This window comes from Eutrema salsugineum, unplaced genomic scaffold (assembly GCF_000478725.1).
Source record: "Eutrema salsugineum unplaced genomic scaffold, Eutsalg1_0 scaffold_17, whole genome shotgun sequence".
Classification (NCBI taxonomy): Eukaryota; Viridiplantae; Streptophyta; class Magnoliopsida; order Brassicales; family Brassicaceae; genus Eutrema; species Eutrema salsugineum.
In genome coordinates, this window is record NW_006256852.1 from 1,096,942 (window position 1) to 1,122,271 (window position 25,330).

Here is a 25,330-nt window from a genome sequence, read left to right on the forward strand (position 1 = left end):
TTTGAATCACGTACTGCATATCTCTCTCACTTTGGAAACTGAATTGGGCTCTGTTCTCGCCAACTCCACGACCCTTCACTTTCCTTCTAAATACCAGATCGAGGGGCGACCTTGATTAACCCACCCACCTTGTGGACCAAAAGAAATAAGCAGCGGACAACCACACTCATAGAGTTTTCTTCTATAAGATCTTCATCCTCGATCTCAGGGATGTCCACCAGGTCCCCGTCTTCAAGTAACCCACGCTCTTTCAACTCATCCAACAAGGACAGCTCCTTCTTTTTCTTTGGGTGATTCATCAGCATTAAGTCGCGACACAAGTAGATCTGGACTTTTTTCTTCAGATCAAACAAAGGGTGGGAAACTTGTAAAATAAAGTCAAAGGCTTAATGAACAGTGAAATCAAACAAATCTGACGCAGAGTGAGAGCAAGAACTTAGATTGGAATGAGTTTCACGGTGCGAAGAGAAGGGAGGCGCCGAAGGGAAACCCTAGCCATCCTTGGTAACTGAACCGCTTTAAGATGACCCAATTGAGGATTGAAAGAATATGTTTACTTTGTTTATTAGAATTGACTTGGTTTTGCATGATTTTTTGGCTTCAATTTCGCATGATCTTATTATTTGGTAAAACTTATATTTGTTTCAATATTTTTTTTTCAGTCTATGACAAAAAGTCATTGAATCATTCATTTAAGATCATTTTCGAATCCCAGCTTTGAGCTATTTGGATTTCATTGTAGCACTGATTTTTTGGATTTATGATTATTTTTATTTTGTGGATTACAACTGTCTTTTTGGATTTATGATTGTTTTAGTGCCAATATTGTGCATTTTTAAAATGACTAATGTAGGAGCTGCCATTTTGATGTTATTTTGAAAGCAACATGGGTTAGAGAACATGAGTTGAAGTTGTACAATCGGGATGTAATGATGTTGCCAGAAATGATCAAAATATGATTCTTGTTGTCAAGCGATTTCATAAAAGTTTTCTTAATCAAATATTTATCAGCTACATTGTACTTTCTCCTAATTTGTTCTGAAAAAGAAAAGAAGAACGTAATTTGTTTTTAATCCAAACATACTATATAATCATTGAGAAAACACAATTGATAAACCTTTTACATTGTGTGTCACCTCAAAAACCTTGTTCAACGTAATTGCTACATCATTGAGTAACACACAGTATGTTTGTGTTTGGGATTACTGAAAATTTTGATTTCATCAGGATGCTTTTAAATTGCTTGATACTTAGATTCGTTGGCATGTCCAATCGCAATCAGCCTACCCTATCTAACATAATCTGGATTGGATTGTTTCATAATGAAGTTGTTTGTCATAAGGTTCCCAATCTCATAGCCATCGGTGACCCATGCATTTTGATAGTCCCATATCATAGTGGCCTTAGTGACTTTAAAACAAGGGGTTCTTGCACATATGACCTCAAAATTGAAGTCAAATGCAAATCTAACCTCTTTTTCTCTCTCTTCAACAAATGCCATTTTCTCCCTACTATCTCTTCACAACCACATATATTCACGAAAATGCCATTACGTTTTCAATTTTTATTTTTTCTGAAAAATACCAAAAATACACAACCATCCTAAAATATATCACTTATTTATGAAAATACCATCTTCTTCAATTTTGCCAACCACCATTACCAACCAATTTTGAAGCTCTAAATGTTTGTCCAACCAATTTTGAAGCTCTAACTGCTCATTGTGTCGCTTATAACTTCATTTTACCTACAAATTTCTCTCCAATTTCATCTAAAAAACTCTTTCATGCTCATTTTCATAATTTTCAATTTCATAAATCATTTATTTTTGGAGATTCTTGCATAACAGCGACTTAGCTAGTTTGCTATCGGTGCTATACAAAAGTCTGGGTGTATGTCAAAGTTAATCGGGTTTAAATTGGAAGTATGTAAACATCTACTTCATTTTCTTTAACATTTAGCTCTGTTTCGCGAAAGCAGACTTCTTTTTCAGTCTGCTAGTCAACGCAAAGATTAGATTTGCAATTGACTTTTTTTCATATTTTTGTAAGCAGACTTCTTTTGAAGTCTGCGAATTGTCCTTTGTAAACAAAAAAAATCATGTAGACTTCTTTTGCAGTCTGCGAGAAAAAAGGTTAGTTTTGCATTTGACCAAAAAAATAGTCGATTTTTGACTTTTATAGCAGACTTCTTTTGAAGTCTGCTACAAAAAAAATAAATAGCAGACTTCTTTAGAAGTCTGCTTCAAAAGTCAATATTTTGGTCAATTGCAAAAATAACCTCGAGTAGACTTCTTTTGTAAGGTAGACTTCATAAGCAGACTTCTCTACTATAGCAGACTTCTTTTACTCGTTAGCTTTTAGAAGTCTGCTCTAAAAGTCAAACTTTTGGTCAATTGCAAAAATAACTTTTTCTTCTCGCAGACTGCAAGAAGAAGTCTACTACGAAAAGTCAAATATTTGGTCAAATGCAAAAATAACATTTTTTTCTAGAAGACTTCAACGTGAAATTTTCCCAGCGGACTTTGAACAGATGTCTGTATTTTTTAAAATTTTTAAAATGCAATTTTATAAAATATTTGTAATGTTTTTTTTAATTTTTTTTAAATTGTAAATGCATTTTAGGTATGATTCTTGCACCTGTATAAGTTTGGTGTGTATATGTGTTATAAATATAAAGTTATGAATTTTCTTGATTTAAAAGGTAATTAGCACATCTAAGCAGACTTCTAAAAGAAGTTTGTAGACGAAGTCTGCTGTTACGTATTAGTACATCATAGCAGACTGCATATGAAGTCTGCCTAATTATTTTTCTTAAAAATTCCATTTTGAAATATTTGTTACTTGTAAAAATGATATTCTTGTTTTGACATGTTTATTTGTTTTTTGTGTTGCATCTGTATGAGTTTGACGTGGTTATGTGTTTTTTTTATAAAGTTATGAATTTTCTTGAATGGAAAGGTAATTAGCACATCTAAGCAGACATATAAAGAAGTCTGTAGATGAAGTCTGTTGTTACGTATTAGCACCTCATAGCAGACTGCATAAGAAGTCTGCCTAATTATTATTTTTTAAAATCATTTTTAAATATTTGTTACTTGTAAAAATAATTTTCTTGTTTTGTCATGTTTATTTGTTTTTTATGTTACATATTTATGAGTTTGACGTAGTTATGTGTTATAATTACAAAATAATAAATTTTCTTGTTTAATTTGGCTCTTAGCGGATTTCTGTAGACTTCTAAAGAAGTTTTAGAAGTCTACTTAGTAATATGTGGTAAACGTCAAGTGATTGCTTGCTTATGCTTATATCATATTTATGCAGATTGCTTCAAAGATTGTAAAGTTAGGTATTTATAGGTTCTGGTGTTAGTAATATCCATTGTTCGTTGTTAACTAGGAATTTTGTGTGTATAAACTCTTAATTTTGTGTGTATAAGCTCAGTATTTTGATTTTCATGGTTCTCATCGAGAAAAAGCTTCATAGATAGTTATGATGCATTTGTTGTAGGAAAACTGCAAATGCTTCTTATTTGCATTTTATTCTCCAATTATAAAATTAAAATCTGTTTTCGCGTAAACAAGTTGCTTTGTGAATGCACCGGCCGAATTATTGACTCATCAGGATAATCATTAACCTCAATTTTTTTTTCTTTTTCTTATCATCGTTAAATAATATCAAAACTGAGCCCATGAATTGAAATACAGAGTACAAAGTGAAATACACAAAACATGAAGAACAAAAGAGAGAGAGAGAGAAATCAGATCAGACTTATGACGTTGTTTTGACCTTATTCTTCTTGTTCTTCTTCTTCTTTGAAAGGCCATTGGAACTCAATTTCTTCAGGTTTCCTCTTTTTCCTGCTAAGAGCACAAAAGTTAGTCTCCATTAAACTCCTCAAACAAGTTATTAATTCTGCCTACACCGACTTTACTTCAACACAGTTCTACAATTCATTCGTTATCTATCAGTATGTATCGATCTATAAGTAAAAAATCCGAAAGTAAACTATTTTTCTGATTTAAACAAAACTTAGATACCACACAAACTTGAGGATTACTTGAATGTATGTAGTACCAAAAAAAAAAGACAGATGAAAATCCATGGTACCTTGCAGGAGTTCCATCCAAACTATTCTCGCCATCTTCATCAACTTCCCCTATTATGCAGTGATCCAAACTATTCTTTCCATCTTCATCGATTTCACCTATTTTTGCAGGTTATTTCACCAAAAAAAAAAAACCAGCTTGAGATTTATGAACCCATCATACCGAAAGCAGTAGTAAAGGGATACACAAGTGAAAAAAAAAAAATTTGAACACTAAATCGTTGACTTCATGAACTCGAATTTGGTTGTTTAACCTCAATACCTTTCTTTTCCACCACCGATTTTCAGTAGCTCGCCGTACAAATCGACATCCCAGGTAACACCCAAATCTCTCTGCCAAATCACACCGAAACTCGTTTAAGGAGATCCTGTGACCGTCCTTCTCGGTATCAACAAGCACTCCGCCGCAATCGAAGAGAAGAGCAGAGGGGAGAGTCGCCGGAGAAGACGAAGCAGAGCAGGTGATTCCGCCGGATCAAGATGCTATGGATTTCACCGGTTTTGCTCTATAACCGTTTGAGTTCAATGACACATTCGATTCCAACATATTCAACAGATCTGAAATCCCGTTGAAAACAAAAATCAGTCACGAATTTGAACAAAAAACGAGGAGACAGAAAATCTGAAGAAAAAATAAAACAAACCAGGAAAAGCTAGCAGAGAAGCCATGAAACAGAGAGCACAGCGCCGTTTTACAGAGAAGGAGTCGAGGGTTTCTAGTTTAGGGTTACAATTAGTATGTTTCATTTATATAATAGGTTAAAAATATCCGGTTAGGTTAATTATTTTCGGTTTATGTACACATTTTAATTTTAATTCCGGAACGGTTTATGCAGACTTCTTAAATTAGTCTGTAACTCTAAATTAAAACCTATAATAAAGATATTTATCTTTGTTGGTTTAATTTGAATTGGTTATATTACTTTTTAATTTATATACATCAACATTGTTTATATTTGTTTTATGAAAACAAATTTCAGCTTAAATTATTTTTATATAATTTTAAATTAAAATATAAAGTTTAAAAATAGAGTAGACTTCTTTTGAAGTCTGTAACCCTAAATTAGAATTATTCACTTTTGATGTTTATTTTAGATAATTTAAAATGATTAATTTTTATTAAATTCTAATTTATATAGATCATATTTATTGATATTTGATTTATAGAAACAAATTTTAGTTTAAACTATTTTTACATAATTTTAAAATTTAAATATAAGATTTAATAATATAGCTGACTTCTTTTACGGTCTGCTGAGCAGACTTATAAAGAAGTCTACAACTCTAGTTTAGAATTATTCACTTTTGATGTTTATCTTAGATGGTTTAAAATAATTCATTTTTATTAAATTATAATTTATATAGATCATACTTGTTGACATTTGATTTATAGAAACAAATTTCAGTTTAAATCATTTTTATATAATTTTAAATTTTAAATATAAGATTTAATAATATAGCAGACTTCTTATAAGTCTGCAGAGCAGACTTCATTAATATTTGCAGACTTCACAAGGTTAAAATCGTAATAGAACCCTCCGTTTTTTATTTACTCATGTAGGAGATAATAGTAATTTCTCTACCCCTTTGACCTATTTTTGCAATAGGTTGAATTTGGGGTATACTTTTGCATTTGGATTCAAATTGTGGCCTATTTTTAGCAATTCCCCCTTAAAACAAATACTGTTAAAATCTCAGATATGGAATCAAACCCCCCTTGCAACAAAAACAAATCTATTATATAAAGACTCAGTTGAGCCTCACCAACTTGACACATAAGCTTCTATCTTTAAGACACATCATTTGCCACATCAGTTTAAAATGATAAAAAAAAAATTGATTATTCTTCCTTTTCTTTTTTTTCCTTCGTCATTTTTCTCACTCACGCATTTACAAAGGTTCAATCCCGCCGTCAATCTCTGAAGAGTTTCAGCTTCGCCGTGAGTTTCCAGACACCGGGTAAGGACCACCACAGCGCCGTGTTCTACTTCACCATGATGAACCAATTCACTCCGGCTCGCTTCTTCACCGGTTTATCAACGACAGCGACTCGTTCTGGAATCAGAGGTTCAAAATCGTCAATCAGATCATGAAAGGACCCTGGGTAGTGAAAGCCGCGGTTGGGAACTATAGTGTGCCTTCTATGCAAGGCCATGGCGTGCAATTACCATAGAGGTCCTAACTGCTACTTTGAGAATTGAGATCGATGTCGACATAAGCAGCTCGGCCATCGCAACAGCGATTCTGTGGCTGGCTTTAAGGTATGTCACGAGTGTGACGATTGACATGGGTTCTTAGCGGAGGCGCATACGGAGGATGAGCGGCCGGAGAGATTAATCGGAGCTGTTAGGGTTTATTAGTGCAGGTAAATCTCACAACTATCTCCTCTCTAAGCTGCAGGGCTTTTACTCTCAACCTTCTGTAACATCAACTTCTTAAACAACTTAAAAAAAAAGGAAATCTGGAATGAAGTTGGTGAGAGCTATCTCAGCATTGTAAGTGCTCTCACGTCTAAATGCAATATGAGATGACTATGGACTGATTTGATGTATCTGTCTCCATTGCAGCCAGATAAGACTTCAGGAACCATCAAAGAACAACTCTCTGCAACATGCGCTTGAACAACTTTGGCAACAGAAAGAGGAAAGGGTCTGAGAATTTTCTGAATTAAAGTTTTTTCTTTTTGGGTGCAAATGCAGGTCTTTGTCGCTGTTTGTTTTTGATTTTACAATCTGATTAAAGCTTTATCTGCTTTTGTTAGTCGATTATCTTCTTCTGCAATGAATGTCGAATAAAATCTTAGTTTTCCTTATGTTTCTCAGACTGAAATTTGTGGAGATCTGGGACATTGTTGGGTTTTTGATATGAGAATTCGAGGGTTTAAGAGACAATGACTGAAATGTCATTTGGACTTCGTTACCGAGAGTTATGACAGACGTGAATGTTGGACATATATTAGCCATGGGACCGACGTGAATGTTGTTTTGTTAACTTATGATCAAAACACCTTCCCTATTTAATAACCACTGAAATAGTTGAACTTTTAGACTAAATTAATTGGTAATAGCTTTAGTGCAGTTATATGCTAATTAACATTTTCTTTAGTGCTAAAAGAGCGAGTAATTTTGTTATTGAAAATACTTTCTGTGAGTACAAAAACAATAACGGGTCCAACAATCGATTTTAATAACAGCAATTCAAACTAATTTTAATACATTTCAGCACTGAACTTTCATTTCAAGATTTTTTCTCATATTATAAAGTCCCCAACTGAGATAAATTAAATGTCTGTCATTGGTCCACAATTAATTAAAATAAAAACACTTTAAAAACGTTACAAATTCTTTTCATGCACGTTCAACTTTCTAACAATAATTCCTTCAAACTTACAATAATTACTCTTTTTAAATAAAATACATTGTATCTTAATCACAACGTAAACTTCAAAAAGAAAAACATTACAATATCCATTGTTGAACAAAAAAAAAAACAGAGAAACAGAAGAGAGTAAACAAAAAATATCTGCAAGTTGAAGAAATTTCAAGTTATAGTAAAAGTAAGTTATTCATTACAAAACGAAGACTGTTATTAAAATACTGTTTTTTCATATATTGTAAATACATGCGGATATCAATAGACAATTAGTTTTCACTATTTTCTTAAAATTATGGGTTTTGCTAATTGTTGTATGTTTTGTTTTTAAAAACACTTCAAATCAAAGTTCATTTCTCTGTCTTTATAATTTAAAATAACGTCTTACAATTTGAAGTTATATTATTATAAATATTCAGAAACTAACGGTGAACTAATAAGATAGATTCAAAACAACTGAAAGACTACCAACCAAGAAATGTTCAAGAAAAAACGTCAAAAGCTTTCATTATGGATTCCCATAAACGTAAAGAACCAACAACTACTCCAGAAGAATCAAGATCAAATAGGTCCAAAAGAGCACAGTACAGATCCAAAAACAACAAAAAAAAAACACAGATACAGTCACAAATCCTTCTTTAAAAGGAAAAAAAACTTCTCATTGTCTACCAAAAAAAAATCAATTTCTTTTAACAAAAAAAAACGTCCATTTCACATTGATCATACTCAGAGATTCGTCCACGCCTGTGCAACAGAATTAGCCGACAGCAATACTATACGCAAAGGTTAAACCATTCTTTACCCAATCAAACGTCAATTATTATATTAATTTACAAGATATTTGCAAAAGAGCAAGAGATCATAGACGTGCAATTCTTCAAACCAAGATATGGTACCAAGCGAACAAAAGTAAGTACCTTACTATATTGGCAACACATCTATATTTAGTAAAATTGTTCATAATGTAATATATCAACTCCAAATACAATTCTATAACAGGGATAAATAAAAAACTCACGGCAAAGATAATATCTAAAGGCAGGGGCGGAGGCAGTAAGCATGCTATGGAGTCACGTGCCCCCTATTAATTTTATTTTTTTAAATAATTTAGTTAAATTAAATCTTAATAATTTTAATTTAATAGTAAAAAATAAAATGTTATTCCTAATTAATTTTTTTTCTTTATTTATCAAAATTTTGCCCCCAACCAAATTTCTTTCTAAATCCGCCACCATCTAAAAATGCATAATCTATTCATGAATATTTAAGTAGTATCATCTTCTCATTTAAAATTTCAAATATTTATCAATATGAAAAAGTATATGGAAAAAAGAAGGAAAATACTCTACTCAGATTAGACTTCTACAATTAATTATGAAAACCTTATTATAAAAAACTAAATACAATAACAAATATATCAATAAAAACAAAATAAACGTTATTTTTATTACACAAACCCGCATGTATACGCGGATCTCCTCCTAGTTGAACATAATAACTCATACACATCAATGAATCGAAAACCCAATTCCAGATCCAGAGTGTGATTAATTCCAAAAGTAATCAATATTGTATCGAATCAACTACTTGATTTTTAATACTTCTACACAAGAAGATTAGAGTTTCAATTCTCGGAAGATGCAATTTTTGTAAATTATTAATAAAAGCAAGAAACTTTTAGTATAGTGTAAGGAAAAATGTTCCTTATGGTCCCAGTCTGCATAGATTCAAGTGAAATGGATAAATTTTCAGTTGAAAAATTATTCTCACAAAAATAACATATATTCCGTTAATAGCTTTGGTCTCCTGAACCAGTGGATGGCTTTCTAGTATATATAAAATGAACCAAAACATTGTTAGCTCCTCGAATAGCGAGAAGTAATTGCATTGTCCCCTAAATTTTTCTTATTTTAATTACTCTAGTTGGTTAGCAACGCAGATTATGTTATTTTTTTTTAAAGGAATTCAGAGACAGAGATAAAGATTCAATATTATTCTGTGTATTGATCAACGAATATATAAGTACATATATAACAGAAAAAGTAAAAAAAAAAAGTTTCTTAATTTAGAAAATCTATACAATTAAGAGGCAATTACGGTTTGATGTAATTGGAATCATATCCCTGAAATTTTGAGATGGATTGTGATTAAGAAGATAGAAGAAATAGAATTATAATAGAATTTTTTATGTAATTAAAAACAAAAATCAGTAATTACAAGACTATTATTTTTAATATATATAACTAAATGTTTCAATATTGTTAACTTGAATGATCACAACACATATCGATTAAATTTTAATACAAATGGATTTATCTAAAGGTATATATCTATTTCATATTCTAAATTTATGTATTATATATACAGATATTTATATTTTTTAACACTACTTTCATAACCTATTATAAGTTATGAAAACTATTACAATAACAATTATAACAATTATACAATAGACAACCGCACGTCATGCCAAATGGTTCCATCTGCATGCTATGAAATATTTTTAGTTATTTATCTCCATTAATTTGAATAAATATTAATAGATCACAATCTTTGGGATTTGAAACTTACAGTAGAAACTCTATAAATTAATACTCGATAAATTAATAAACATTATAAATTAATAATTTTTATAGTCTTGAGTTGGACCAGTTCAAAATATAACACAATTCGATAATATAATAAGATAATAATTTTAATAAAACTTCTATGTAAATATATGGTTCCATTAATATCATAAATTAATAATTACTATAAACAAAATCTAATATAAACATATACGTAAAAAAATCTACTACTAAAATATGAATATAGTGATGTTTTTTATTCATTTTAAATTAAAATCTTTTTGGAACTCATCTTAAATTTTAGAAAGAACTGTTTAAAAAGTATACAATCTCTTTTAAAATTGTTAAGAGATAAAAAAAATATATTTTTTAATTTGAAATCTATAAATTAATAACTTTATAAATTAATAAAATATTAAAGTTTCAACATTATTAATTTATAGAGTTTTAGTGTAGTTTTCTTCGTGTATAAATATTAATGAACTCTTATTCAACCATTGAACCTAGGGATTTTCACAAACACAATCTAATAGTTTAGTATATCTATATTTTATAGTTTAAGAAGATTTAGTGGTTGAGGTTCAATGCAACCACTGTCGGCTCTTTGTTAACTTTTTCTATATGTCTATATATTCCAAATAAAAGCATATCCACGTATCGTTTACCCAAACCAGATCTACTCGACCATCATACATTACATACATATAATCAAAGAGTAGCAAACACTTTCGATCTTGTAAGAATTTGATCCAAAGACTCATATATAGCCATGTCTTCCTCAAGGTAAAAGTTCTACTATTCTGCTTTCACATTTGTGTGTATCAGTAACTGATTAAATATCTTTAACTAGTAGAGTAATCCCTTCGTAACCGTAATTAAAAAAAAAAGCTTTTTCTTTATATATTTTAGGAACTCTTTTATAAATGCTCTTAGTATGAATGGAGGAGATGGAGAACACAGCTATTCTAGTAATTCTGATAATCAGGTACTGCACATAGTAATTCATAAATTATGATGATTTTGATTAATTGTGATTACATATATATATAATTTTTTTTTTTTGGCAGAGAAATAGTATCTCTAAAACACAACCGATTGTGGAAGAGAACATCAGAGAAATGTTACTTAGGTTAAATTTTCCTAAGTACTGCATCAAAGTAGCAGATTTAGGATGTTCTTCTGGACAAAACACGTGTTTGGTCATGTTTGAAATCGTGAACACAATCACAAGATTGTACAACCAGAAAAATCAAAACCTACCAGAGATTGATTATTGCCTAAACGATCTTCCAGAAAATGATTTCAATACAACTTTCAAATTGTTTTCTTCCTTGAATAAAGAGGGTAAAGGAAACTGTTTCCTATCAGGAGTTCCAGGTTCTTTCTACTCAAGGCTCTTTCCCACTAAATCCCTTCATTTTCTTCACTCTTCTTATAGTCTTCACTGGCTTTCTAAAGTTCCTCAAGGACTTGAATATAATAAGAAGAACATATACATTAGAAGCGGATGCTCTCTAAATGTGTGCAAGAGTTATATGAAACAGTTCCAAAATGATTTCTTCTTATTCCTAAGATTGCGTTCTGAAGAAATGTTGTCTAATGGACGCATGGTTCTCACGTTCTTAGGCAAACAAGATTTAGATCCCTTAAACAGTGACGGTCACTACATATGTTCCTTGCTATCTGATGCACTCGTCGACCTAGTTTCAGAGTTACGCATTTACCAAGTATAACTTTTGTTTTTGAACATTTAAGTATAATAATTAACTAGATGTGTATTCCGTCTTTTTATATATTATAATATATATTCTATAGTGGTTTATATTATTGCAGTTGATGTGTCGCAAACCAACGTGATGCACGTTGTTGACCAAATTATACATATAAACAAATGATGTACATTTGATAATTTTTTCTCTCTTTCGTTGTTTTATTAGAAAAACAACAAATATAGTCTAATATTTTTAAATGAAATATTGTAACGGAAACATGTTATGAGGACAAGGGCTTGTGAAGGAATCAGACTTGGACTCATTCAACTTACCGCTCTACAAACCGAACGAAGGAGAGGTTAGGGAGGTTGTTTGAAACGAAGGATCCTTTGAGATAAACAAATAAGAGACACATGAACGTCTTGTTTCATTCAAAACCGGTGAAAAAGACGATAAAGATGATAACGATGATAATGACCGATCTCACAGAATCGAAGTTGGGAAAAAGAGGGCTAACATCACAAGATCCATGACCGAACCCATGCTTGTTGCTCATTTTGGTGATACCATTATTGACCGCCTCTTCGACAAGTTTGCACACCATGCGACCCAAAATTATGCTAGCTTCCCTCGCCAAACAGCGTTCAACATCATAATTTTGATTAGAAAATAAATAAATTAAGTTTTTTTTTCCTTTTTCTTACAGGCATGTCTACAATATTAAAAATCAGTTGTGTAAGGTTATAATATCAGTGAAATCGAGGTACTGATGTTGTTTGCACACAGAAAAAAAAGTCGTGATGTTACACGCATATGTTAATTTAACTATATCATATGAGTCCCTTCGCCCTTCGGAGACATCCAATAAAAAAAAAATCTATATCATATGAATAGTGAAATACTGAACATATAATTTTTTTAGAGAACGTTAAAAATAGCAAACTGATGTTCAATCATCAAGTTTTCATGTGTGTTTTGTTTTTTGGTGTTAGTTTTCATGTGTGTTATAAAAGTGATTCTGCATTTTTGACATGTCTATGGTATATTACATCATCACTTTTCTAAAGACATGAAAATTTAATGAATTTTCTAAATATTGAAATAGCGAAATCACTATTTTTTTCTTAAACATTCATGCAAAAAGATGATTATTAGTTTTTCATTAATTTGGATCGAAGTTAGCTTCTAACTTGGGTTTGTTTCTGCCATTAAATCATATAATTTAATATTAGAAAGGTTTTTTTTTTGTTTTAACCTTATATTTTAAAGGATTTTGCAAAAAAGACTTTTTTAGTCCATAAATAATAAGTACGTTTTTACCTTCAGCTTGCAAAACATTTAGGTTGAAGTCGAATTGAACCCACAATAATATGTTTCTTTGCCGTGAGAGATTCGATTTGATATATTATTCATCATTATTCATAATTTGAAATTTTGAATAACAAATAATATTTTTGGTTAAATTTCATTTATGTTTATGTATGTTGATCTTCATTTTTTAAAATTAAAAATTGTTAGAGGTGAACTATGTACATCTTTTTAAGGCTCAGTTCAACAAAGTTATAAACCTAACAAATCGGTTTTTTTGGGTTGGTAAAGCCCAACAAAATTATAAAACCCGATAAATCTACAAAGTCCACCCAGTATAACCATACCCGCCACAAAAAAGATTGATGAAAGAATAACACTGAAATTTGAAAGAAGGTGATCGGTCTAGTCTAGCTATCCGATCGTACGACCTATATAACCTGAGAATGATTTAATCGTTTTACAATCATTTAATATGGAATCCGTAATCTGAAATAAATGCTTTATACTCTTAATTTCAATACATCTGATCTATTTATCAATTAATCACAGCTCGCTTAAGTATTGAACTTAAACATCTTTTTACAGTTAGCCATTTAATCGATCTATAGACCTGATATGAATACGTAAATTACGACCTATTTATTCCCTCCGAACCCAATCATTGTCGATTTACAAACTCTATCTCAATGAATATCTTCGAGCTCTTCTTTCATATTTATCGAGTTCTATCCCTTTGTGCATATCCGTAACAACAAATATGAGCTTTCAAAACATGTTATTTGAATGGTTTTTTATTTTCTTCAGAAAAGAAAACTCCATTTTAAAAAATGTAGTTCAGTTACCCACACAGGGTACGATCCGGCCACCCGCAGACCCGAAATTATTTCCCGGGTCAACCTTGTTAACCTCAAAACGCTGCGTTTTAAGAGCTTCCGCTTCATCAGGCTAAAGAAGCCAACGCCGAACAAAGAAAAAAAAAACACAAACCCCTAATTTTTGTCTGTTGTTGTTTCACTTCCTCTTTCTCCTTCAAGCTTTCGTAAATCCTTCGGCCATGGCGCACGGAGGTTATGCCAAGAGAAGGGTCTCGGAACCGAAACATACTGCGGGAAGCAGCAGCAGCCGGAGGTCGAAAGGATTGCGTGTGGAGAAGAAACCTAAGATTGTCTCTCTCAAGAATCAGATTCGTTCCGTCGAACGCTTCCTTCGTAAAGTAAGCTCCTTTTCTCTCACTTCTTAGTGGGTTTTCTGAATTTAGCGTTTTATGTTCGAATTTCTGTTAAATTTCCAGTCTTTTTAGCGATTGAATTAGCTTGTTAGGAGTATCATCTGTGTAGAGATTAAGGGTTCTTGTTGAGGTCTTGGTTATCTATGCTCAGTTAGAAACAAGCCTTGTGTCTAATTTGATGTTGATGTATTGATATTAAGTATGTGGAACATTATACTGATCTGGCGAATCAATTAGCTTTGTCTGGTGTGTTTTTTATGTAGAGCTTGAGGGTTATTATATTGACGTTGATTCTGGGTTGTGTTCTTATAGAGAATTTGATCATCTATTCAACATGCCATGTGTCTAATTTGATGTGGTGACTGGTGATAGAGAAAGGAATGGTTTTTGATACTACGTATGTGGATGATCAATGTCTGTAGGATTTGCCTCCTGAAGTAAAAGAGACTCTAAAACAGAAGTTGGAGTATTTGAAGAAGCAGCAAGATGACCATACTCGTCTTGCTGTAGAGCGTAAAATATTCCTCAGGAACAGGAAGATTAAGTTCTTTGGTAAGATTAGAGGCACTTACTTGTTTTCATTTGGCTGTGTGTGTGTCTCTAATTCAAAATAATTACTACTTCAATTAGAGCGGAGAAAGATTGAAAGGAGCATTAGACGTCTTGAGAAGCTGCAACGTACTTCATCTGCTCATGTGGGAGATGCAGATATAGCTGAGCAACTCAGTAAACTCAAAGAAGATCTTGAATATGTTAGGGTAAATTAATTTCCTTTCATTAGCTTGCTTCTCCTTTTTACTATCTGTCATCATTCTGCTTATTACTTATTCTCTGGCAAACTTCTTTGAGTTATGAATGAGAGTGAGTTTAGCTGAAATCGTCTGTTACTGAGTTTTCTTAAATGTACAATTGCAGTTCTTCCCCAAAAATGAGAAGTATGTTTCTCTGTTTACTGGAGCCGAGGATTCAGACGTGATTGAGCGAAGAAGTAAAATGCGGAAACAGATCAAAGCCAATATTATTGTTGCCGCTGCTAGTGGAAAAGAGTTAGAAGGTAAACATGATAAGAGAGGCTTATTTGTTTCCTTTTTCCTGGAAATATTAGCTAATAAATTATAAACTGTGTGATGTTACGGTTGTGGACAAACAGAGACAGGTAGTGAAGATGATGGTCTTCTGGACCTTAGTGATGATGATTTCTTTGATAAAGGGAGTTCAAGCGATGAAGCAGACGCGGATGATGAATTGACCGATAAAAGCACAAAGTACGCTTAGTAAATTCGGAATACTTACATTTAAACGTCAGTACTTCTAATTTCTGACTATAGTATAACATGCAATTTTTCAGGGAGGCTGCTTCTAGTGCTTCTGGTAGAGCAACATCTGGCATGTCTAGTGATGAAAGGAACCAGGTATGATTAGTTTTCGTTTTATTTCAAGCTGTTAAAAAATTGTGAAACCTTATGGATGTTGTATAGTAGAAGGATGTGTGAAACTCATAATTGGTGATGCCACTGTTTACTACAGACATTGTTTCTATTGACAAACTCCAGTTTACAAATTTTAATGTTTTGGAATCTTGTAGAAGCAAAACTCTGCTAGGGCATTAATGCCACCACCACAAGCAAGGTTTGGATCAAATCCTAGGAAGAATTCATTTGTGCAGAGGAATGAGATGCCATCATCCTCAAGAAACACTTCAAACAGAAGAAGTGAGTCTTCACATAATGCCAGGGCTGCTGCCGCAACTTCATATAGCAGTCAGAGTAGCAACTTGAGCTCCAATTCTGATGCTCATAAACCCAAAAGGAAGAGACGGCCTAAGAAGAAGAAGCAACAGGTCAGTTTACGAGTTTGAAATTGTAGGAGAAAGATCTTTGAATACCAGAACTATCTCATCAAAGATCGGTTTCTTTTTTATATGTAAACATGACTGATTCTTCTTTTTGATGCTTTTGCAGGCGTGATCGGGTTCTCGGCTTCTCCAAACACACACTAGAAACTCTTATCAGTTCTGTTTGATTCACTTGCTTGCTAAGGTCTCTCTGCTGGGATCTAATGCAGATATATATTATAATATATACATTTTGGTGTGGTCATGAATGCAGAGAGACAAGTGTCTGTTGCTTTTGGAATATGAAATGGAAACCCTACAAACTTATGGGTATAAACTCCCTTTTGAATCTCTCTTAAAAAAATCAGAGCTTTTGCGTTTTAAAGCAGCGCTTTATCACCGCCCTACCAGCCAAAAACGCTGTTTTGATGTTAACGATTGAGAGTTTGAGACGAATAAAGTCGTTTTTGAGGAAACCAGAGAACACCCATATATTTTATTAGTTTAAAATGTGACACAATTCAATAAGATAATAATTTTAATTATCTGAAATGGAGTCGGATATCCGGACTTTTCAAAGTATCCGAATTTGGATTCGGCGGATAATCAATTTTACTATCTGGATCTGAATCCGAAAACTTTGGATATTTGGAGATCGGATATCCGGTTTTGTTGATTTTAAAAAAAAAAAATTCAATTTTTTCAAATTATAATAAGATAACAAAGATACATAATTAAAATATATCATTATAGCGAAAGTTACAAGTAACAAAAATTAAAAAGCATTTAACTAGCATTCAAATATCACAAAATTTAAAAATTTACATAGCAAAAGAAAAAATAGTAATAGAGAAATTAATTTATCTCCATGTCCATTTGTTATCTATTTTCATGTTTTTCTCTATTATCATGCAATATGAGAAATTCATATGTAAAAGAATTAAACTAAAAATAATTTTAAAGTTAAATTTTAAAAATAAATAAATATTATCAAAATAAATAAATATTTAACAAATGGATAACGGATATCCAGTTTTAAAAATTTCTATTATCTAGATCCGTATCCAAAATAACCGAATACTTCATTTCATTATCTGGATCCAGATTTGAACTACACAGATATTCGGTTTTTACAGATCAGATAAGACCGGATACCCGAAGATCGGATACCGGATAATAATTTTAGGCATAACTTTAACAAAACTTGTATGTAAATATATGGTCTCATTAATATCATAAATTAATAATTACCATAAACAAAACTGATGTAAACATAAAAATGAAATAATTTATTAAAATATTAGTTTAGTGGTGTTTTTATTTATTTAAAAATAAAGTCTTCTTGGAACTCAACTTTAATTTAGTTAAGAATTGTTTAAAAATTATATTCTTACAAAAAAATATTTTAAAATTAATAAAAATATTTTTTATTTGAATTTTATAAATTAATAATTTTATAAATTAATAAAATATTAAAATTCCAATATTATTAATTTGTAGAGTTTTTACTGTAATGTGTAAAGCAAAGACATATAACTACATTTTCTATACAAAATTTTTTAAAAGATTGTCCATAGTTTTAGATTTTTTCCAATATTTTTTTTGTTTTTATATATTTTAGACATCATTGAAAGTAAACTAGACATGTCGTGCAATTCATTAAAGTTTATAGTATGATCAAAAAATGGTTTTATGTTAGTCAAGAAAGGATTGAATTCGTTTTTATTGTTTTTGACTAATTATGGCTGAAATAAGAAACAGATATTGAAATAAAAATGTAGAAGAAAAAAACTTCCTTTAAAAAAAATTAAGAAGAAAGAAAGAAAAAACCCAAAGATTTATTGAGCGAGCCACCGATTGACGCAGTTGAAACACATGAATCCATTCCACGCGGACAATAGATCCAGGGATGTCTCAGATTAATCTAACACAGAGAACTTGGTGAAGAAACGTAATCAGAAAGCTGATTTATTATATACTTTTCTGCCAAAGAGTTGATCTTGAGGGGACAGGAGGAGTGAAGAGAGGAAGAAAAGAGATGATTTTGATGGAATCAAATCTCAGGTGGGCTTTGTATGCCATCTTGATCTCCATGACGTTTTCGGGTCTTGTTCTTGAGCATCAAGTTCTCGCCGAAGGTGTTAAGCCTGATGAAGCTAAACAGCTTAGAGACGAGGTAACTTCCTCAAACAGATCTGGATTTCCTCAGCTCTCTACTCCGATCATGCGTGTTGGTGTGTTCTTGTTTTTAGGCTCTGTTAGTTAGAGCAATTTAGTTTTCTGGGACTTAAAGTCTTGGTTTTGGAAATTGTAATTACTCAATGATGTTAATTAAGTCGTAAAGGTAAGTTCTTTAGCCTTTTGAGATTGGCAATTAGTAGTTTTTGCACAGTAAACTAGCTGAGATCACTTGGTTTGGTGGTTTACATTGCAGGGTGTAGCCAACTTCTTTGGTATAGATGTGTTCTTTGTTGTTCGATAATTATTTGATGCCTTCTGCATATTTGTTAGAAGATGGGTTTTGATTTGATCACAACGAGTGTAGGTACGTGAGATGTTTTACCATGCTTTTGATGGATATATGAACAACGCGTTTCCACTCGATGAATTGAAACCGTTGTCCTGCCAAGGAGAAGATACTCTTGGAGGCTATGCGTTAACCCTGGTAAAATATTCATATTTGATCTTCTCTTGTTAAAGGCCCGGCGATATCTACAGTTGTATGTAAAAACTTAAAGATGTGTTTGTCCCTTTTGTGCAGATTGACTCGTTGGATACATTAGCTTTGCTTGGTGACCGAGAGCGCTTCACTTCTTCTGTTGAATGGATTGGTAAAAATCTTCAGTTTAATATAGTGAGTAATGATCGTTATTGGTTTCTAGCCAGACCTAAGTTTTATTTGATATTTCCTCGACTTAGCCTTTCAGCTTTTGTATGTAAGTCATAACCTGGTAGTAAAATTGATGCACTGATACTGTCTTTTTAACTGCAGAACAAAACTGTCTCTGTGTTTGAGACAACTATCCGAGTCCTTGGGGGTTTACTATCTGCTCATCTGATTGCAAGTGATTATGCAACGGTACTATTTGCACATTCTTCAGCTAGAAAGCAGAAGTACTTTTTTGCACCCTCTATTATGTAGCTTATTGTGCAGCTTGTCTTAAACCTTTTTATTGGTCTTCCAAATTGTAAAAACCTCCTTATGAAAGTGGTTTTGGTTGTTTCCCCTTTGAGCTTGATTTGAATCCTATCTGATGACAGGGAATGAGAATTCCATCGTATGACAATGAGTTACTAGTCTTGGCTGAGGATTTGACACGGAGAATGCTTCCTGCATTTGATACACCGACTGGTATGCTCTTTTACTTATCACTTGTGAATAATCTGGCGTGCATATGAATATGCAAAAATGGGGAATTGCTTTGTCATCTCCATCTTCTCTTTTTTCTCTGTAGGAATTCCATATGGATCTGTGAATTTGATGTACGGTGTCGACAAACATGAAAGCAAGGCATAACATCTTCTTATTCCTTCATACACATTTTTGTTCTTTGATCTGTGCTTTTGGTGACGCGACTGAACAAACAAAACCTAGACTGCTCATATTTAGCTTGCGGGTCATTTCTTTTGATTCATTTACTGGAAGTCATATTTGTAGAAAGTTACATCTTTGTTTTGTTTTTCAGATAACATCAACTGCAGGTGGTGGTACTTTGAGTTTAGAGTTTGGTGTGCTTAGTCGCTTAACAAATGATCCTGGTGAGCGAAGCTATGGAGATTTGATATTTCGTATCTAATCATAAATCAGTTTAGCTCTCCTATCATTTTCATTTGGATTTCCAGGAATGTAATGTTGATTATTATAGTTTTTAATTTGTTTTTTTTTTTACGTTTTCTTACATGGTGGTCCAACTTTTTAAAACTGAAGTTTTCGAACAAGTTGCAAAGAATGCGGTGAGGGGACTATGGGCACGTCGTTCAAGTCTCGACTTGGTTGGTGCTCACATCAATGTCTTTACAGGTGAATGGACACAGAAGGTAACCCCTCTTTATTTCGTTGAGAAACATTGCTTCCACAATATAATTGTTCTATTTTGTCTGTCACTCAAATTTTGAATCGTAGTGTCTACTTGGCAGGATGCTGGTATAGGAACAAGCATTGATTCCTTCTATGAGTATCTCCTCAAGGTTAGTAAGTGTTGCCCTTGATAAGATCATTTCAAGTATTGGGATATAATGCGCCAAGTTCTAGAAATCCAGAATCCAATAAATCTGGATTCTTTTCTTTAACCTGCGTAAAACTTGAGCAGCACTGAGATTTTCCTCGCTTGTGTGTTTTGTTTGACTTGACAAATACAGGCTTATATACTATTTGGGGATGAGGAATATTTATACATTTTTCAAGAAGCTTACGGGTCTGCAATGCAATACCTTCACAAGGATCCTTGGTAAGGTTTTCTATATCTTTTGTGTATTAGAAACATGAAAAAGCAAATCCTTTGTTTGGACTATTGTTTTTTCTAGTTTTGTCGTAGGTATGTAGAGGTCAATATGGATTCCGGAGCTATTGTCTGGCCAGTTTTCAACAGCCTTCAAGCTTTCTGGCCAGGACTTCAGGTAAAAGTGATTGTATGTTAGAAGAAATATTTGGTAACATTTTCAGGCCCAGATAATTAAACTATATGCTGTTTTTGTATCTCTATGTTTCTCTCTCAAAAGGTTTTAGCTGGAGATGTCGATCCGGCCATTAGAACTCACACTGCCTTCTTTAGCGTCTGGAAACGATATGGTTTCACTCCTGAAGGTTTTAATCTTGCTACACTTAGTGTCCAGGTAGTCCATTCTTAATTTTAGTGTCTCTGTGATGTTAGGTTCCATTTTCCGATGGCACTTTAATGTTACAAAACTACATAGCTAGTCTTCATTTTTCCATAACAGTATGGTCAAAAGAGTTATCCACTGAGGCCGGAATTAATCGAGAGCACATACTGGCTGTACAAAGCTACCAGAGATCCAAGGTAGGCAATTTAATAGATAGATGTTTCAAGTTCTTATCCTTCATCATATGATCGGTGTTTTTGAAACTAAAGTTCGAAGAAATCTCCTTCTTTTTCGACAGGTATCTTGACGCAGGACGTGACTTTGTGGCTAGTTTGCAATACGGGGCAAAATGTCCTTGTGGTTATTGTCACATCACAGATGTTGAACAACATAAACAAGAAGATCACTTGGAGAGCTTTTTCCTCGCAGAAACTGTAAACAAACGAAAAAAAAAACATTCTTTTTCTCAGTATGCATTTACTTACTTACCTCAAAGCCTCATCTTGGTTTTCACAAATATTTCAGGTCAAATACTTATGGCTACTCTTTGACTTAGCTGTTAACTCAGATAACCTCGTCGACAATGGCCCTTACAAGTAACCCCACATTAACCTCTTGATCTCACAATTAATTACTCTTTCACTAATCTTGTTAATCTTGTTTTTTTGATAAAAATTCTTGCTGTCTATAGATACATCTTCAGCACTGAAGGACACTTATTACCATTAACTCCGCAAATATCTCTAGCTCGAGAACATTGCTCTTACTTTGGCGGATATTGTCCTCGCAATGCCACTAAACCAGAACAAGAACAAGAGAGTACTCTCAGTAACGTTTACCCTTACCACGAGTCCTTTTCAGTTACCGGTTTGATAAAGGTCAGTATACATAAAGAAAAGATTGTTTCTATCGTTCGTTTTGGATTTCTAACAACAAATGTGACAAAGTTTGTTTCTTCTGTTTGGGTTTTGTAGGGTTTATGCCCAGGACTAACTCATGCTCAGAAATACGGTTTCTCTTATGTTTCACCGGAGAAGACAGAACGTGAAGATGTTAACCGAGCTAAACCGGTAATTACAAGCCGTTCGATTGTATTGGTGTCTGATCAAACAGTGGAAAAGAGACCACAGGTTGATGTAGAAGAAGAAGAAAAGTTTACTTCTCAGCCTGAACCAATTATGAGTATCTCTGGTGGTAGTAGCAGCGACCAAACTGGTCAAGAGCTAACCTTGTTAGAGTCAGAAACTGATGATCAAAGATTATACTCTTCTTAACTTTCTCTGATTTATTTTACATTTTCCCAAAAATAGAAAAGGTTACAGTTTTGCTTTGTTTTTAAATGTAGATTATTATCAAAACTCATCAAGAGTCTCGAATCCTTCTTATTTAAGATCAATCTTTGCCTCGAATCCGTAGGCATTGTTCATTGTTCAACTTTCTGTTGTGAAGTTCGGGGTAAAAGTTTTTTACTTTATATTCATCTTGCACCAAAAACATTATGATACCTGATCATTGTATTAGTTAGCACATGAAAAAACAAAAACATTGAGTTTAAATGTAAAAAACTAGTAGTTGGCACAAAAGACAGTTTCCTCTCAGAAACACAAATTCAATGAACCTATACCATTTAATAAGAAAAAAAAAGACTGAGACTTCAAGGTTCTTAGATATTATCAATTTATTATTTAATTAGTCTTGAGGTTATTTAATTGATAGTGGAGACAAATTAGCACAGTTGGGTAGATTTACTTGTTTAAGGTGTGGGGGACCAAAGTAACAGTAGGAATCAAACTAAACAAAAGATAATATAAACATTTACAAAGTCCCAAAAATTATTCTCACTGCTCGATTAGATTTCATATTTGTTTAATCTTCTCACACACACTCTCTCTCTCTCGTGATATAATATTTATAATCTAAGTTTAAAGAAACTAGAATCCAAGGAAAACTGCTTAAAAGCTGGCTTTTTATATTTATTTCTGCCATAAACCAGCTTTGGTTTATTGATTTGTCTTTGTTGTGTTCATTTGCAAGTTAGGTTATAGCTTCATCCAATCAAAACCCATTTGATGGACTCTGGACTATCTTAGTTAGAGCCTAATCTTAATATGAGATCTTGGTTTGAAGATTAGTGACATTTGCTCTGATTAATCGTAATATGAGATCTTGGTTTGATGATGCATTTTTCAAAAGTTGTTTCGGATCTTTTTAAGCAACTACAAGATACATAACACAAAAATGGGTTCTGTTACACATTACAAAAAAAAAAAAAGAAGAAGCAAATTTATATTAGATCTTAGAACACAACATTACCATTTTCTTGAGAAAACAGAGTTTACAGCTAAAGTTTAGCTTTAGATCTTTCTCACACTTATGCTTAAGACCATTATAAGCACCTCTCTGATACATTGTTACCATCAGAATCAAGACAACAAGAAAGTGAAATTTCTTTTTTACCGATGAGGTAAAATTTCACAATTATGTTCATATGAAACATCTCTCCTCGAGAACACAAGCAGATTTCAAAGCTTTTTAATTTCTCTTAAAAACAGAGAAAACAAAAAAAACTCTGTTTTTGAATCTTCTCTTTGATCTTTTGTCTCTATTAAGTTTTTCTCAAACACCACAACCTAAACCTTTAACTTCTGATCCTTTCATGATCCTTAGCCTCTTACAAGACGAAACAAACATCCTGTAACAACAATAAATAAAAACATCATAAGTACATAAAAACAAAAACTGTGTTTATGTTATTGATTTGAGAGATGAATGAAAGATTGTACTTACTCCCAAGGAACATCTCCAACAAGCATCCAATCTCCATCTTTGTCTTCATAAGTAGGCACAAAGTCTGATCCTTTATATCCTTCTCTCTCAAAATACTCTCCCACAGAGAATTTAAACATGTTTTCAAGTGATTTCATCAATTCTGGATATTGCTTATACACCGTTAGATCTATCTTCCTCAGATATGGAGCACCATCCATACTTACTTTCACATACATTCCTTGACCTTCAGATTCATTCTTCTTTGTTTGAAAACTGTTCTTCCTGTATGATCTAACAGGTGGCCACCCAACAATCTGAGCCCTGCAAATCAAGAAATTGCAAAATATTAATTTAGATCTACAATTATCAATACACTTTTTTCAGACAAAGCTTTTCTTGGATTTGATTTAAAACACTTACTTTGGAGGAGAAGCTTCGGTTTTTCCGGTAGATTCAATCTCTTTCTCAGTTTCAGGTAATGCTCTTTTGTTGCTTTTACCGCAAGAAACCTTTTCTTTCTCTTCTTCACATCCATCTTCTGTTCCTGGTAATCCCAATCTCAGCTCTGTTGCCTTTAGGTTAACAAAATCATCACAAACACCAACTTTTTCCATTTCTTAGATTAATCTTCAAAGAAAGAAAGTTTGTTCTTGTGTGTGTAAATGTCTTGAGAGAGAAAGACTTGTTGATAATATGAGGCTTTGGGAAGAAGAGTGTTTTATAGGAATTGAAAGTCGCTTTTGGTAAATTAGAAAAAAAGGGATTAACTTGAATTAAGGACAAAGGCAAAAGCTATAGCTGTCGGGTAGTAAACAGTAGCAGCAACTTTGAGGCAAAGTGTGTCCCATCATTTTGGGGACATTGTGGGACACTTTCATCTTCAACCAAAAGATACTTTCTTGATCTTAATGGACGGTCAAGATTCGTTTCATTCTTTAACTCTAATTCAAGGAAGTGAGATAAGGTATGGTACACTCATGTGCAGAATATAAAAACCCTTTTCTTTGGTTGATCATTTGAGTTTGTAGGGTAAGCAGTACATGTGGTCATATGTCACCTCTCTCTCTTAAAGCCAAGAACTTACTCTTTCTTCTGTGGTTCTTGATAACTCAAGATTAGATCATCCTAGTCAATTCAGTAAAGTCAAACAAATTTATATTTAAGTTTTGTGTTCAAAAAAAAAAAAAAAAAATCTTGGTGATTGTTTCAGTGTTTGTTCTCTTGTTATTGAAAGAACCACATGAATACTTATTAAAATGACTCATTGTTTTACTTTACAAGTCATGAATAATCCCAACTTCCCAAGTTTGTCTCTATGTCGCTATGAAACTTCTAATGATCTTTCATATCTATGAATCTTGAAACAAAGTGACAAGAAATCTACTTAAAAGGTTTTGTCTTTTGACAGTTCATCATCTATGGGGCCTTATAATTTTTGTTTTTGATTTCTCTCTTGTCTTTGTTCATGTTACAGCAAGACAATTGCTGTAGATGTTAATGGTTTAGTGAACCAAACCAAACAAATCAAGTTTTGGAAGGACCGGATTTTAAGACCTAATTGTGAAATATCATCAACAAATTTTAGTATCTGCAAATGGTTTATTCGAAC

General features: G+C 32.6%; 3 protein-coding genes and 1 pseudogene across 3 annotated transcripts; 3 read left to right on the top strand and 1 right to left on the bottom strand.

Moving 5' to 3' along the window:
- The first annotated feature begins 10,710 nt into the window (after positions 1-10,710).
- On the top strand, positions 10,711-12,164 carry LOC18020480 (annotated as a pseudogene).
- A 1,878-nt stretch (positions 12,165-14,042) lies between these two features.
- LOC18020481 (rRNA-processing protein EFG1) lies at positions 14,043-16,480 on the top strand. Its single transcript, XM_006403141.2, has 8 exons — positions 14,043-14,282; positions 14,720-14,849; positions 14,928-15,055; positions 15,213-15,351; positions 15,448-15,562; positions 15,646-15,709; positions 15,883-16,137; positions 16,259-16,480. Exons 1-8 carry the CDS (start codon positions 14,124-14,126, stop codon positions 16,262-16,264), a joined length of 996 nt encoding a protein of 331 aa, XP_006403204.1. The 5' UTR covers positions 14,043-14,123; the 3' UTR covers positions 16,265-16,480.
- A 1,471-nt stretch (positions 16,481-17,951) lies between these two features.
- Positions 17,952-22,386, top strand: LOC18020482 (alpha-mannosidase I MNS4). The gene is made up of 17 exons (XM_006403142.2): positions 17,952-18,307; positions 18,677-18,796; positions 18,893-18,985; positions 19,124-19,210; positions 19,393-19,483; positions 19,587-19,642; positions 19,818-19,890; positions 20,060-20,169; positions 20,269-20,319; positions 20,491-20,579; positions 20,667-20,748; positions 20,851-20,964; positions 21,070-21,149; positions 21,251-21,386; positions 21,478-21,548; positions 21,644-21,830; positions 21,927-22,386. Exons 1-17 carry the CDS (start codon positions 18,170-18,172, stop codon positions 22,224-22,226), a joined length of 1,878 nt encoding a protein of 625 aa, XP_006403205.2. The 5' UTR covers positions 17,952-18,169; the 3' UTR covers positions 22,227-22,386.
- A 771-nt stretch (positions 22,387-23,157) lies between these two features.
- LOC18020483 (auxin-responsive protein IAA4) lies at positions 23,158-24,470 on the bottom strand. Its single transcript, XM_006403143.2, has 3 exons — positions 24,142-24,470; positions 23,740-24,042; positions 23,158-23,644 (listed from the first exon to the last, which is right to left on the bottom strand). Exons 1-3 carry the CDS (start codon positions 24,333-24,335, stop codon positions 23,569-23,571), a joined length of 573 nt encoding a protein of 190 aa, XP_006403206.1. The 5' UTR covers positions 24,336-24,470; the 3' UTR covers positions 23,158-23,568.
- Positions 24,471-25,330: the final 860 nt, after the last annotated feature.

Coding starts and splice junctions, on each gene's coding strand:
- LOC18020482 (XM_006403142.2), top strand. CDS start 18,170: ATGATTTTGATGGAATCAAATCTCAGGTGGGCTTTGTATGCCATCTTG. Junction 19,211..19,392: donor TTGCAAGTGATTATGCAACG/GTACTATTTGCA, acceptor ATCTGATGACAG/GGAATGAGAATTCCATCGTA. Junction 19,643..19,817: donor TCGACAAACATGAAAGCAAG/GCATAACATCTT, acceptor TTTGTTTTTCAG/ATAACATCAACTGCAGGTGG.
- LOC18020481 (XM_006403141.2), top strand. CDS start 14,124: ATGGCGCACGGAGGTTATGCCAAGAGAAGGGTCTCGGAACCGAAACAT. Junction 14,850..14,927: donor CAGGAAGATTAAGTTCTTTG/GTAAGATTAGAG, acceptor TACTTCAATTAG/AGCGGAGAAAGATTGAAAGG. Junction 15,352..15,447: donor TAGTGGAAAAGAGTTAGAAG/GTAAACATGATA, acceptor GTGGACAAACAG/AGACAGGTAGTGAAGATGAT.
- LOC18020483 (XM_006403143.2), bottom strand. CDS start 24,335: ATGGAAAAAGTTGGTGTTTGTGATGATTTTGTTAACCTAAAGGCAACA. Junction 24,043..24,141: donor ACCGAAGCTTCTCCTCCAAA/GTAAGTGTTTTA, acceptor CTTGATTTGCAG/GGCTCAGATTGTTGGGTGGC. Junction 23,645..23,739: donor GTTGGAGATGTTCCTTGGGA/GTAAGTACAATC, acceptor TTGTTGTTACAG/GATGTTTGTTTCGTCTTGTA.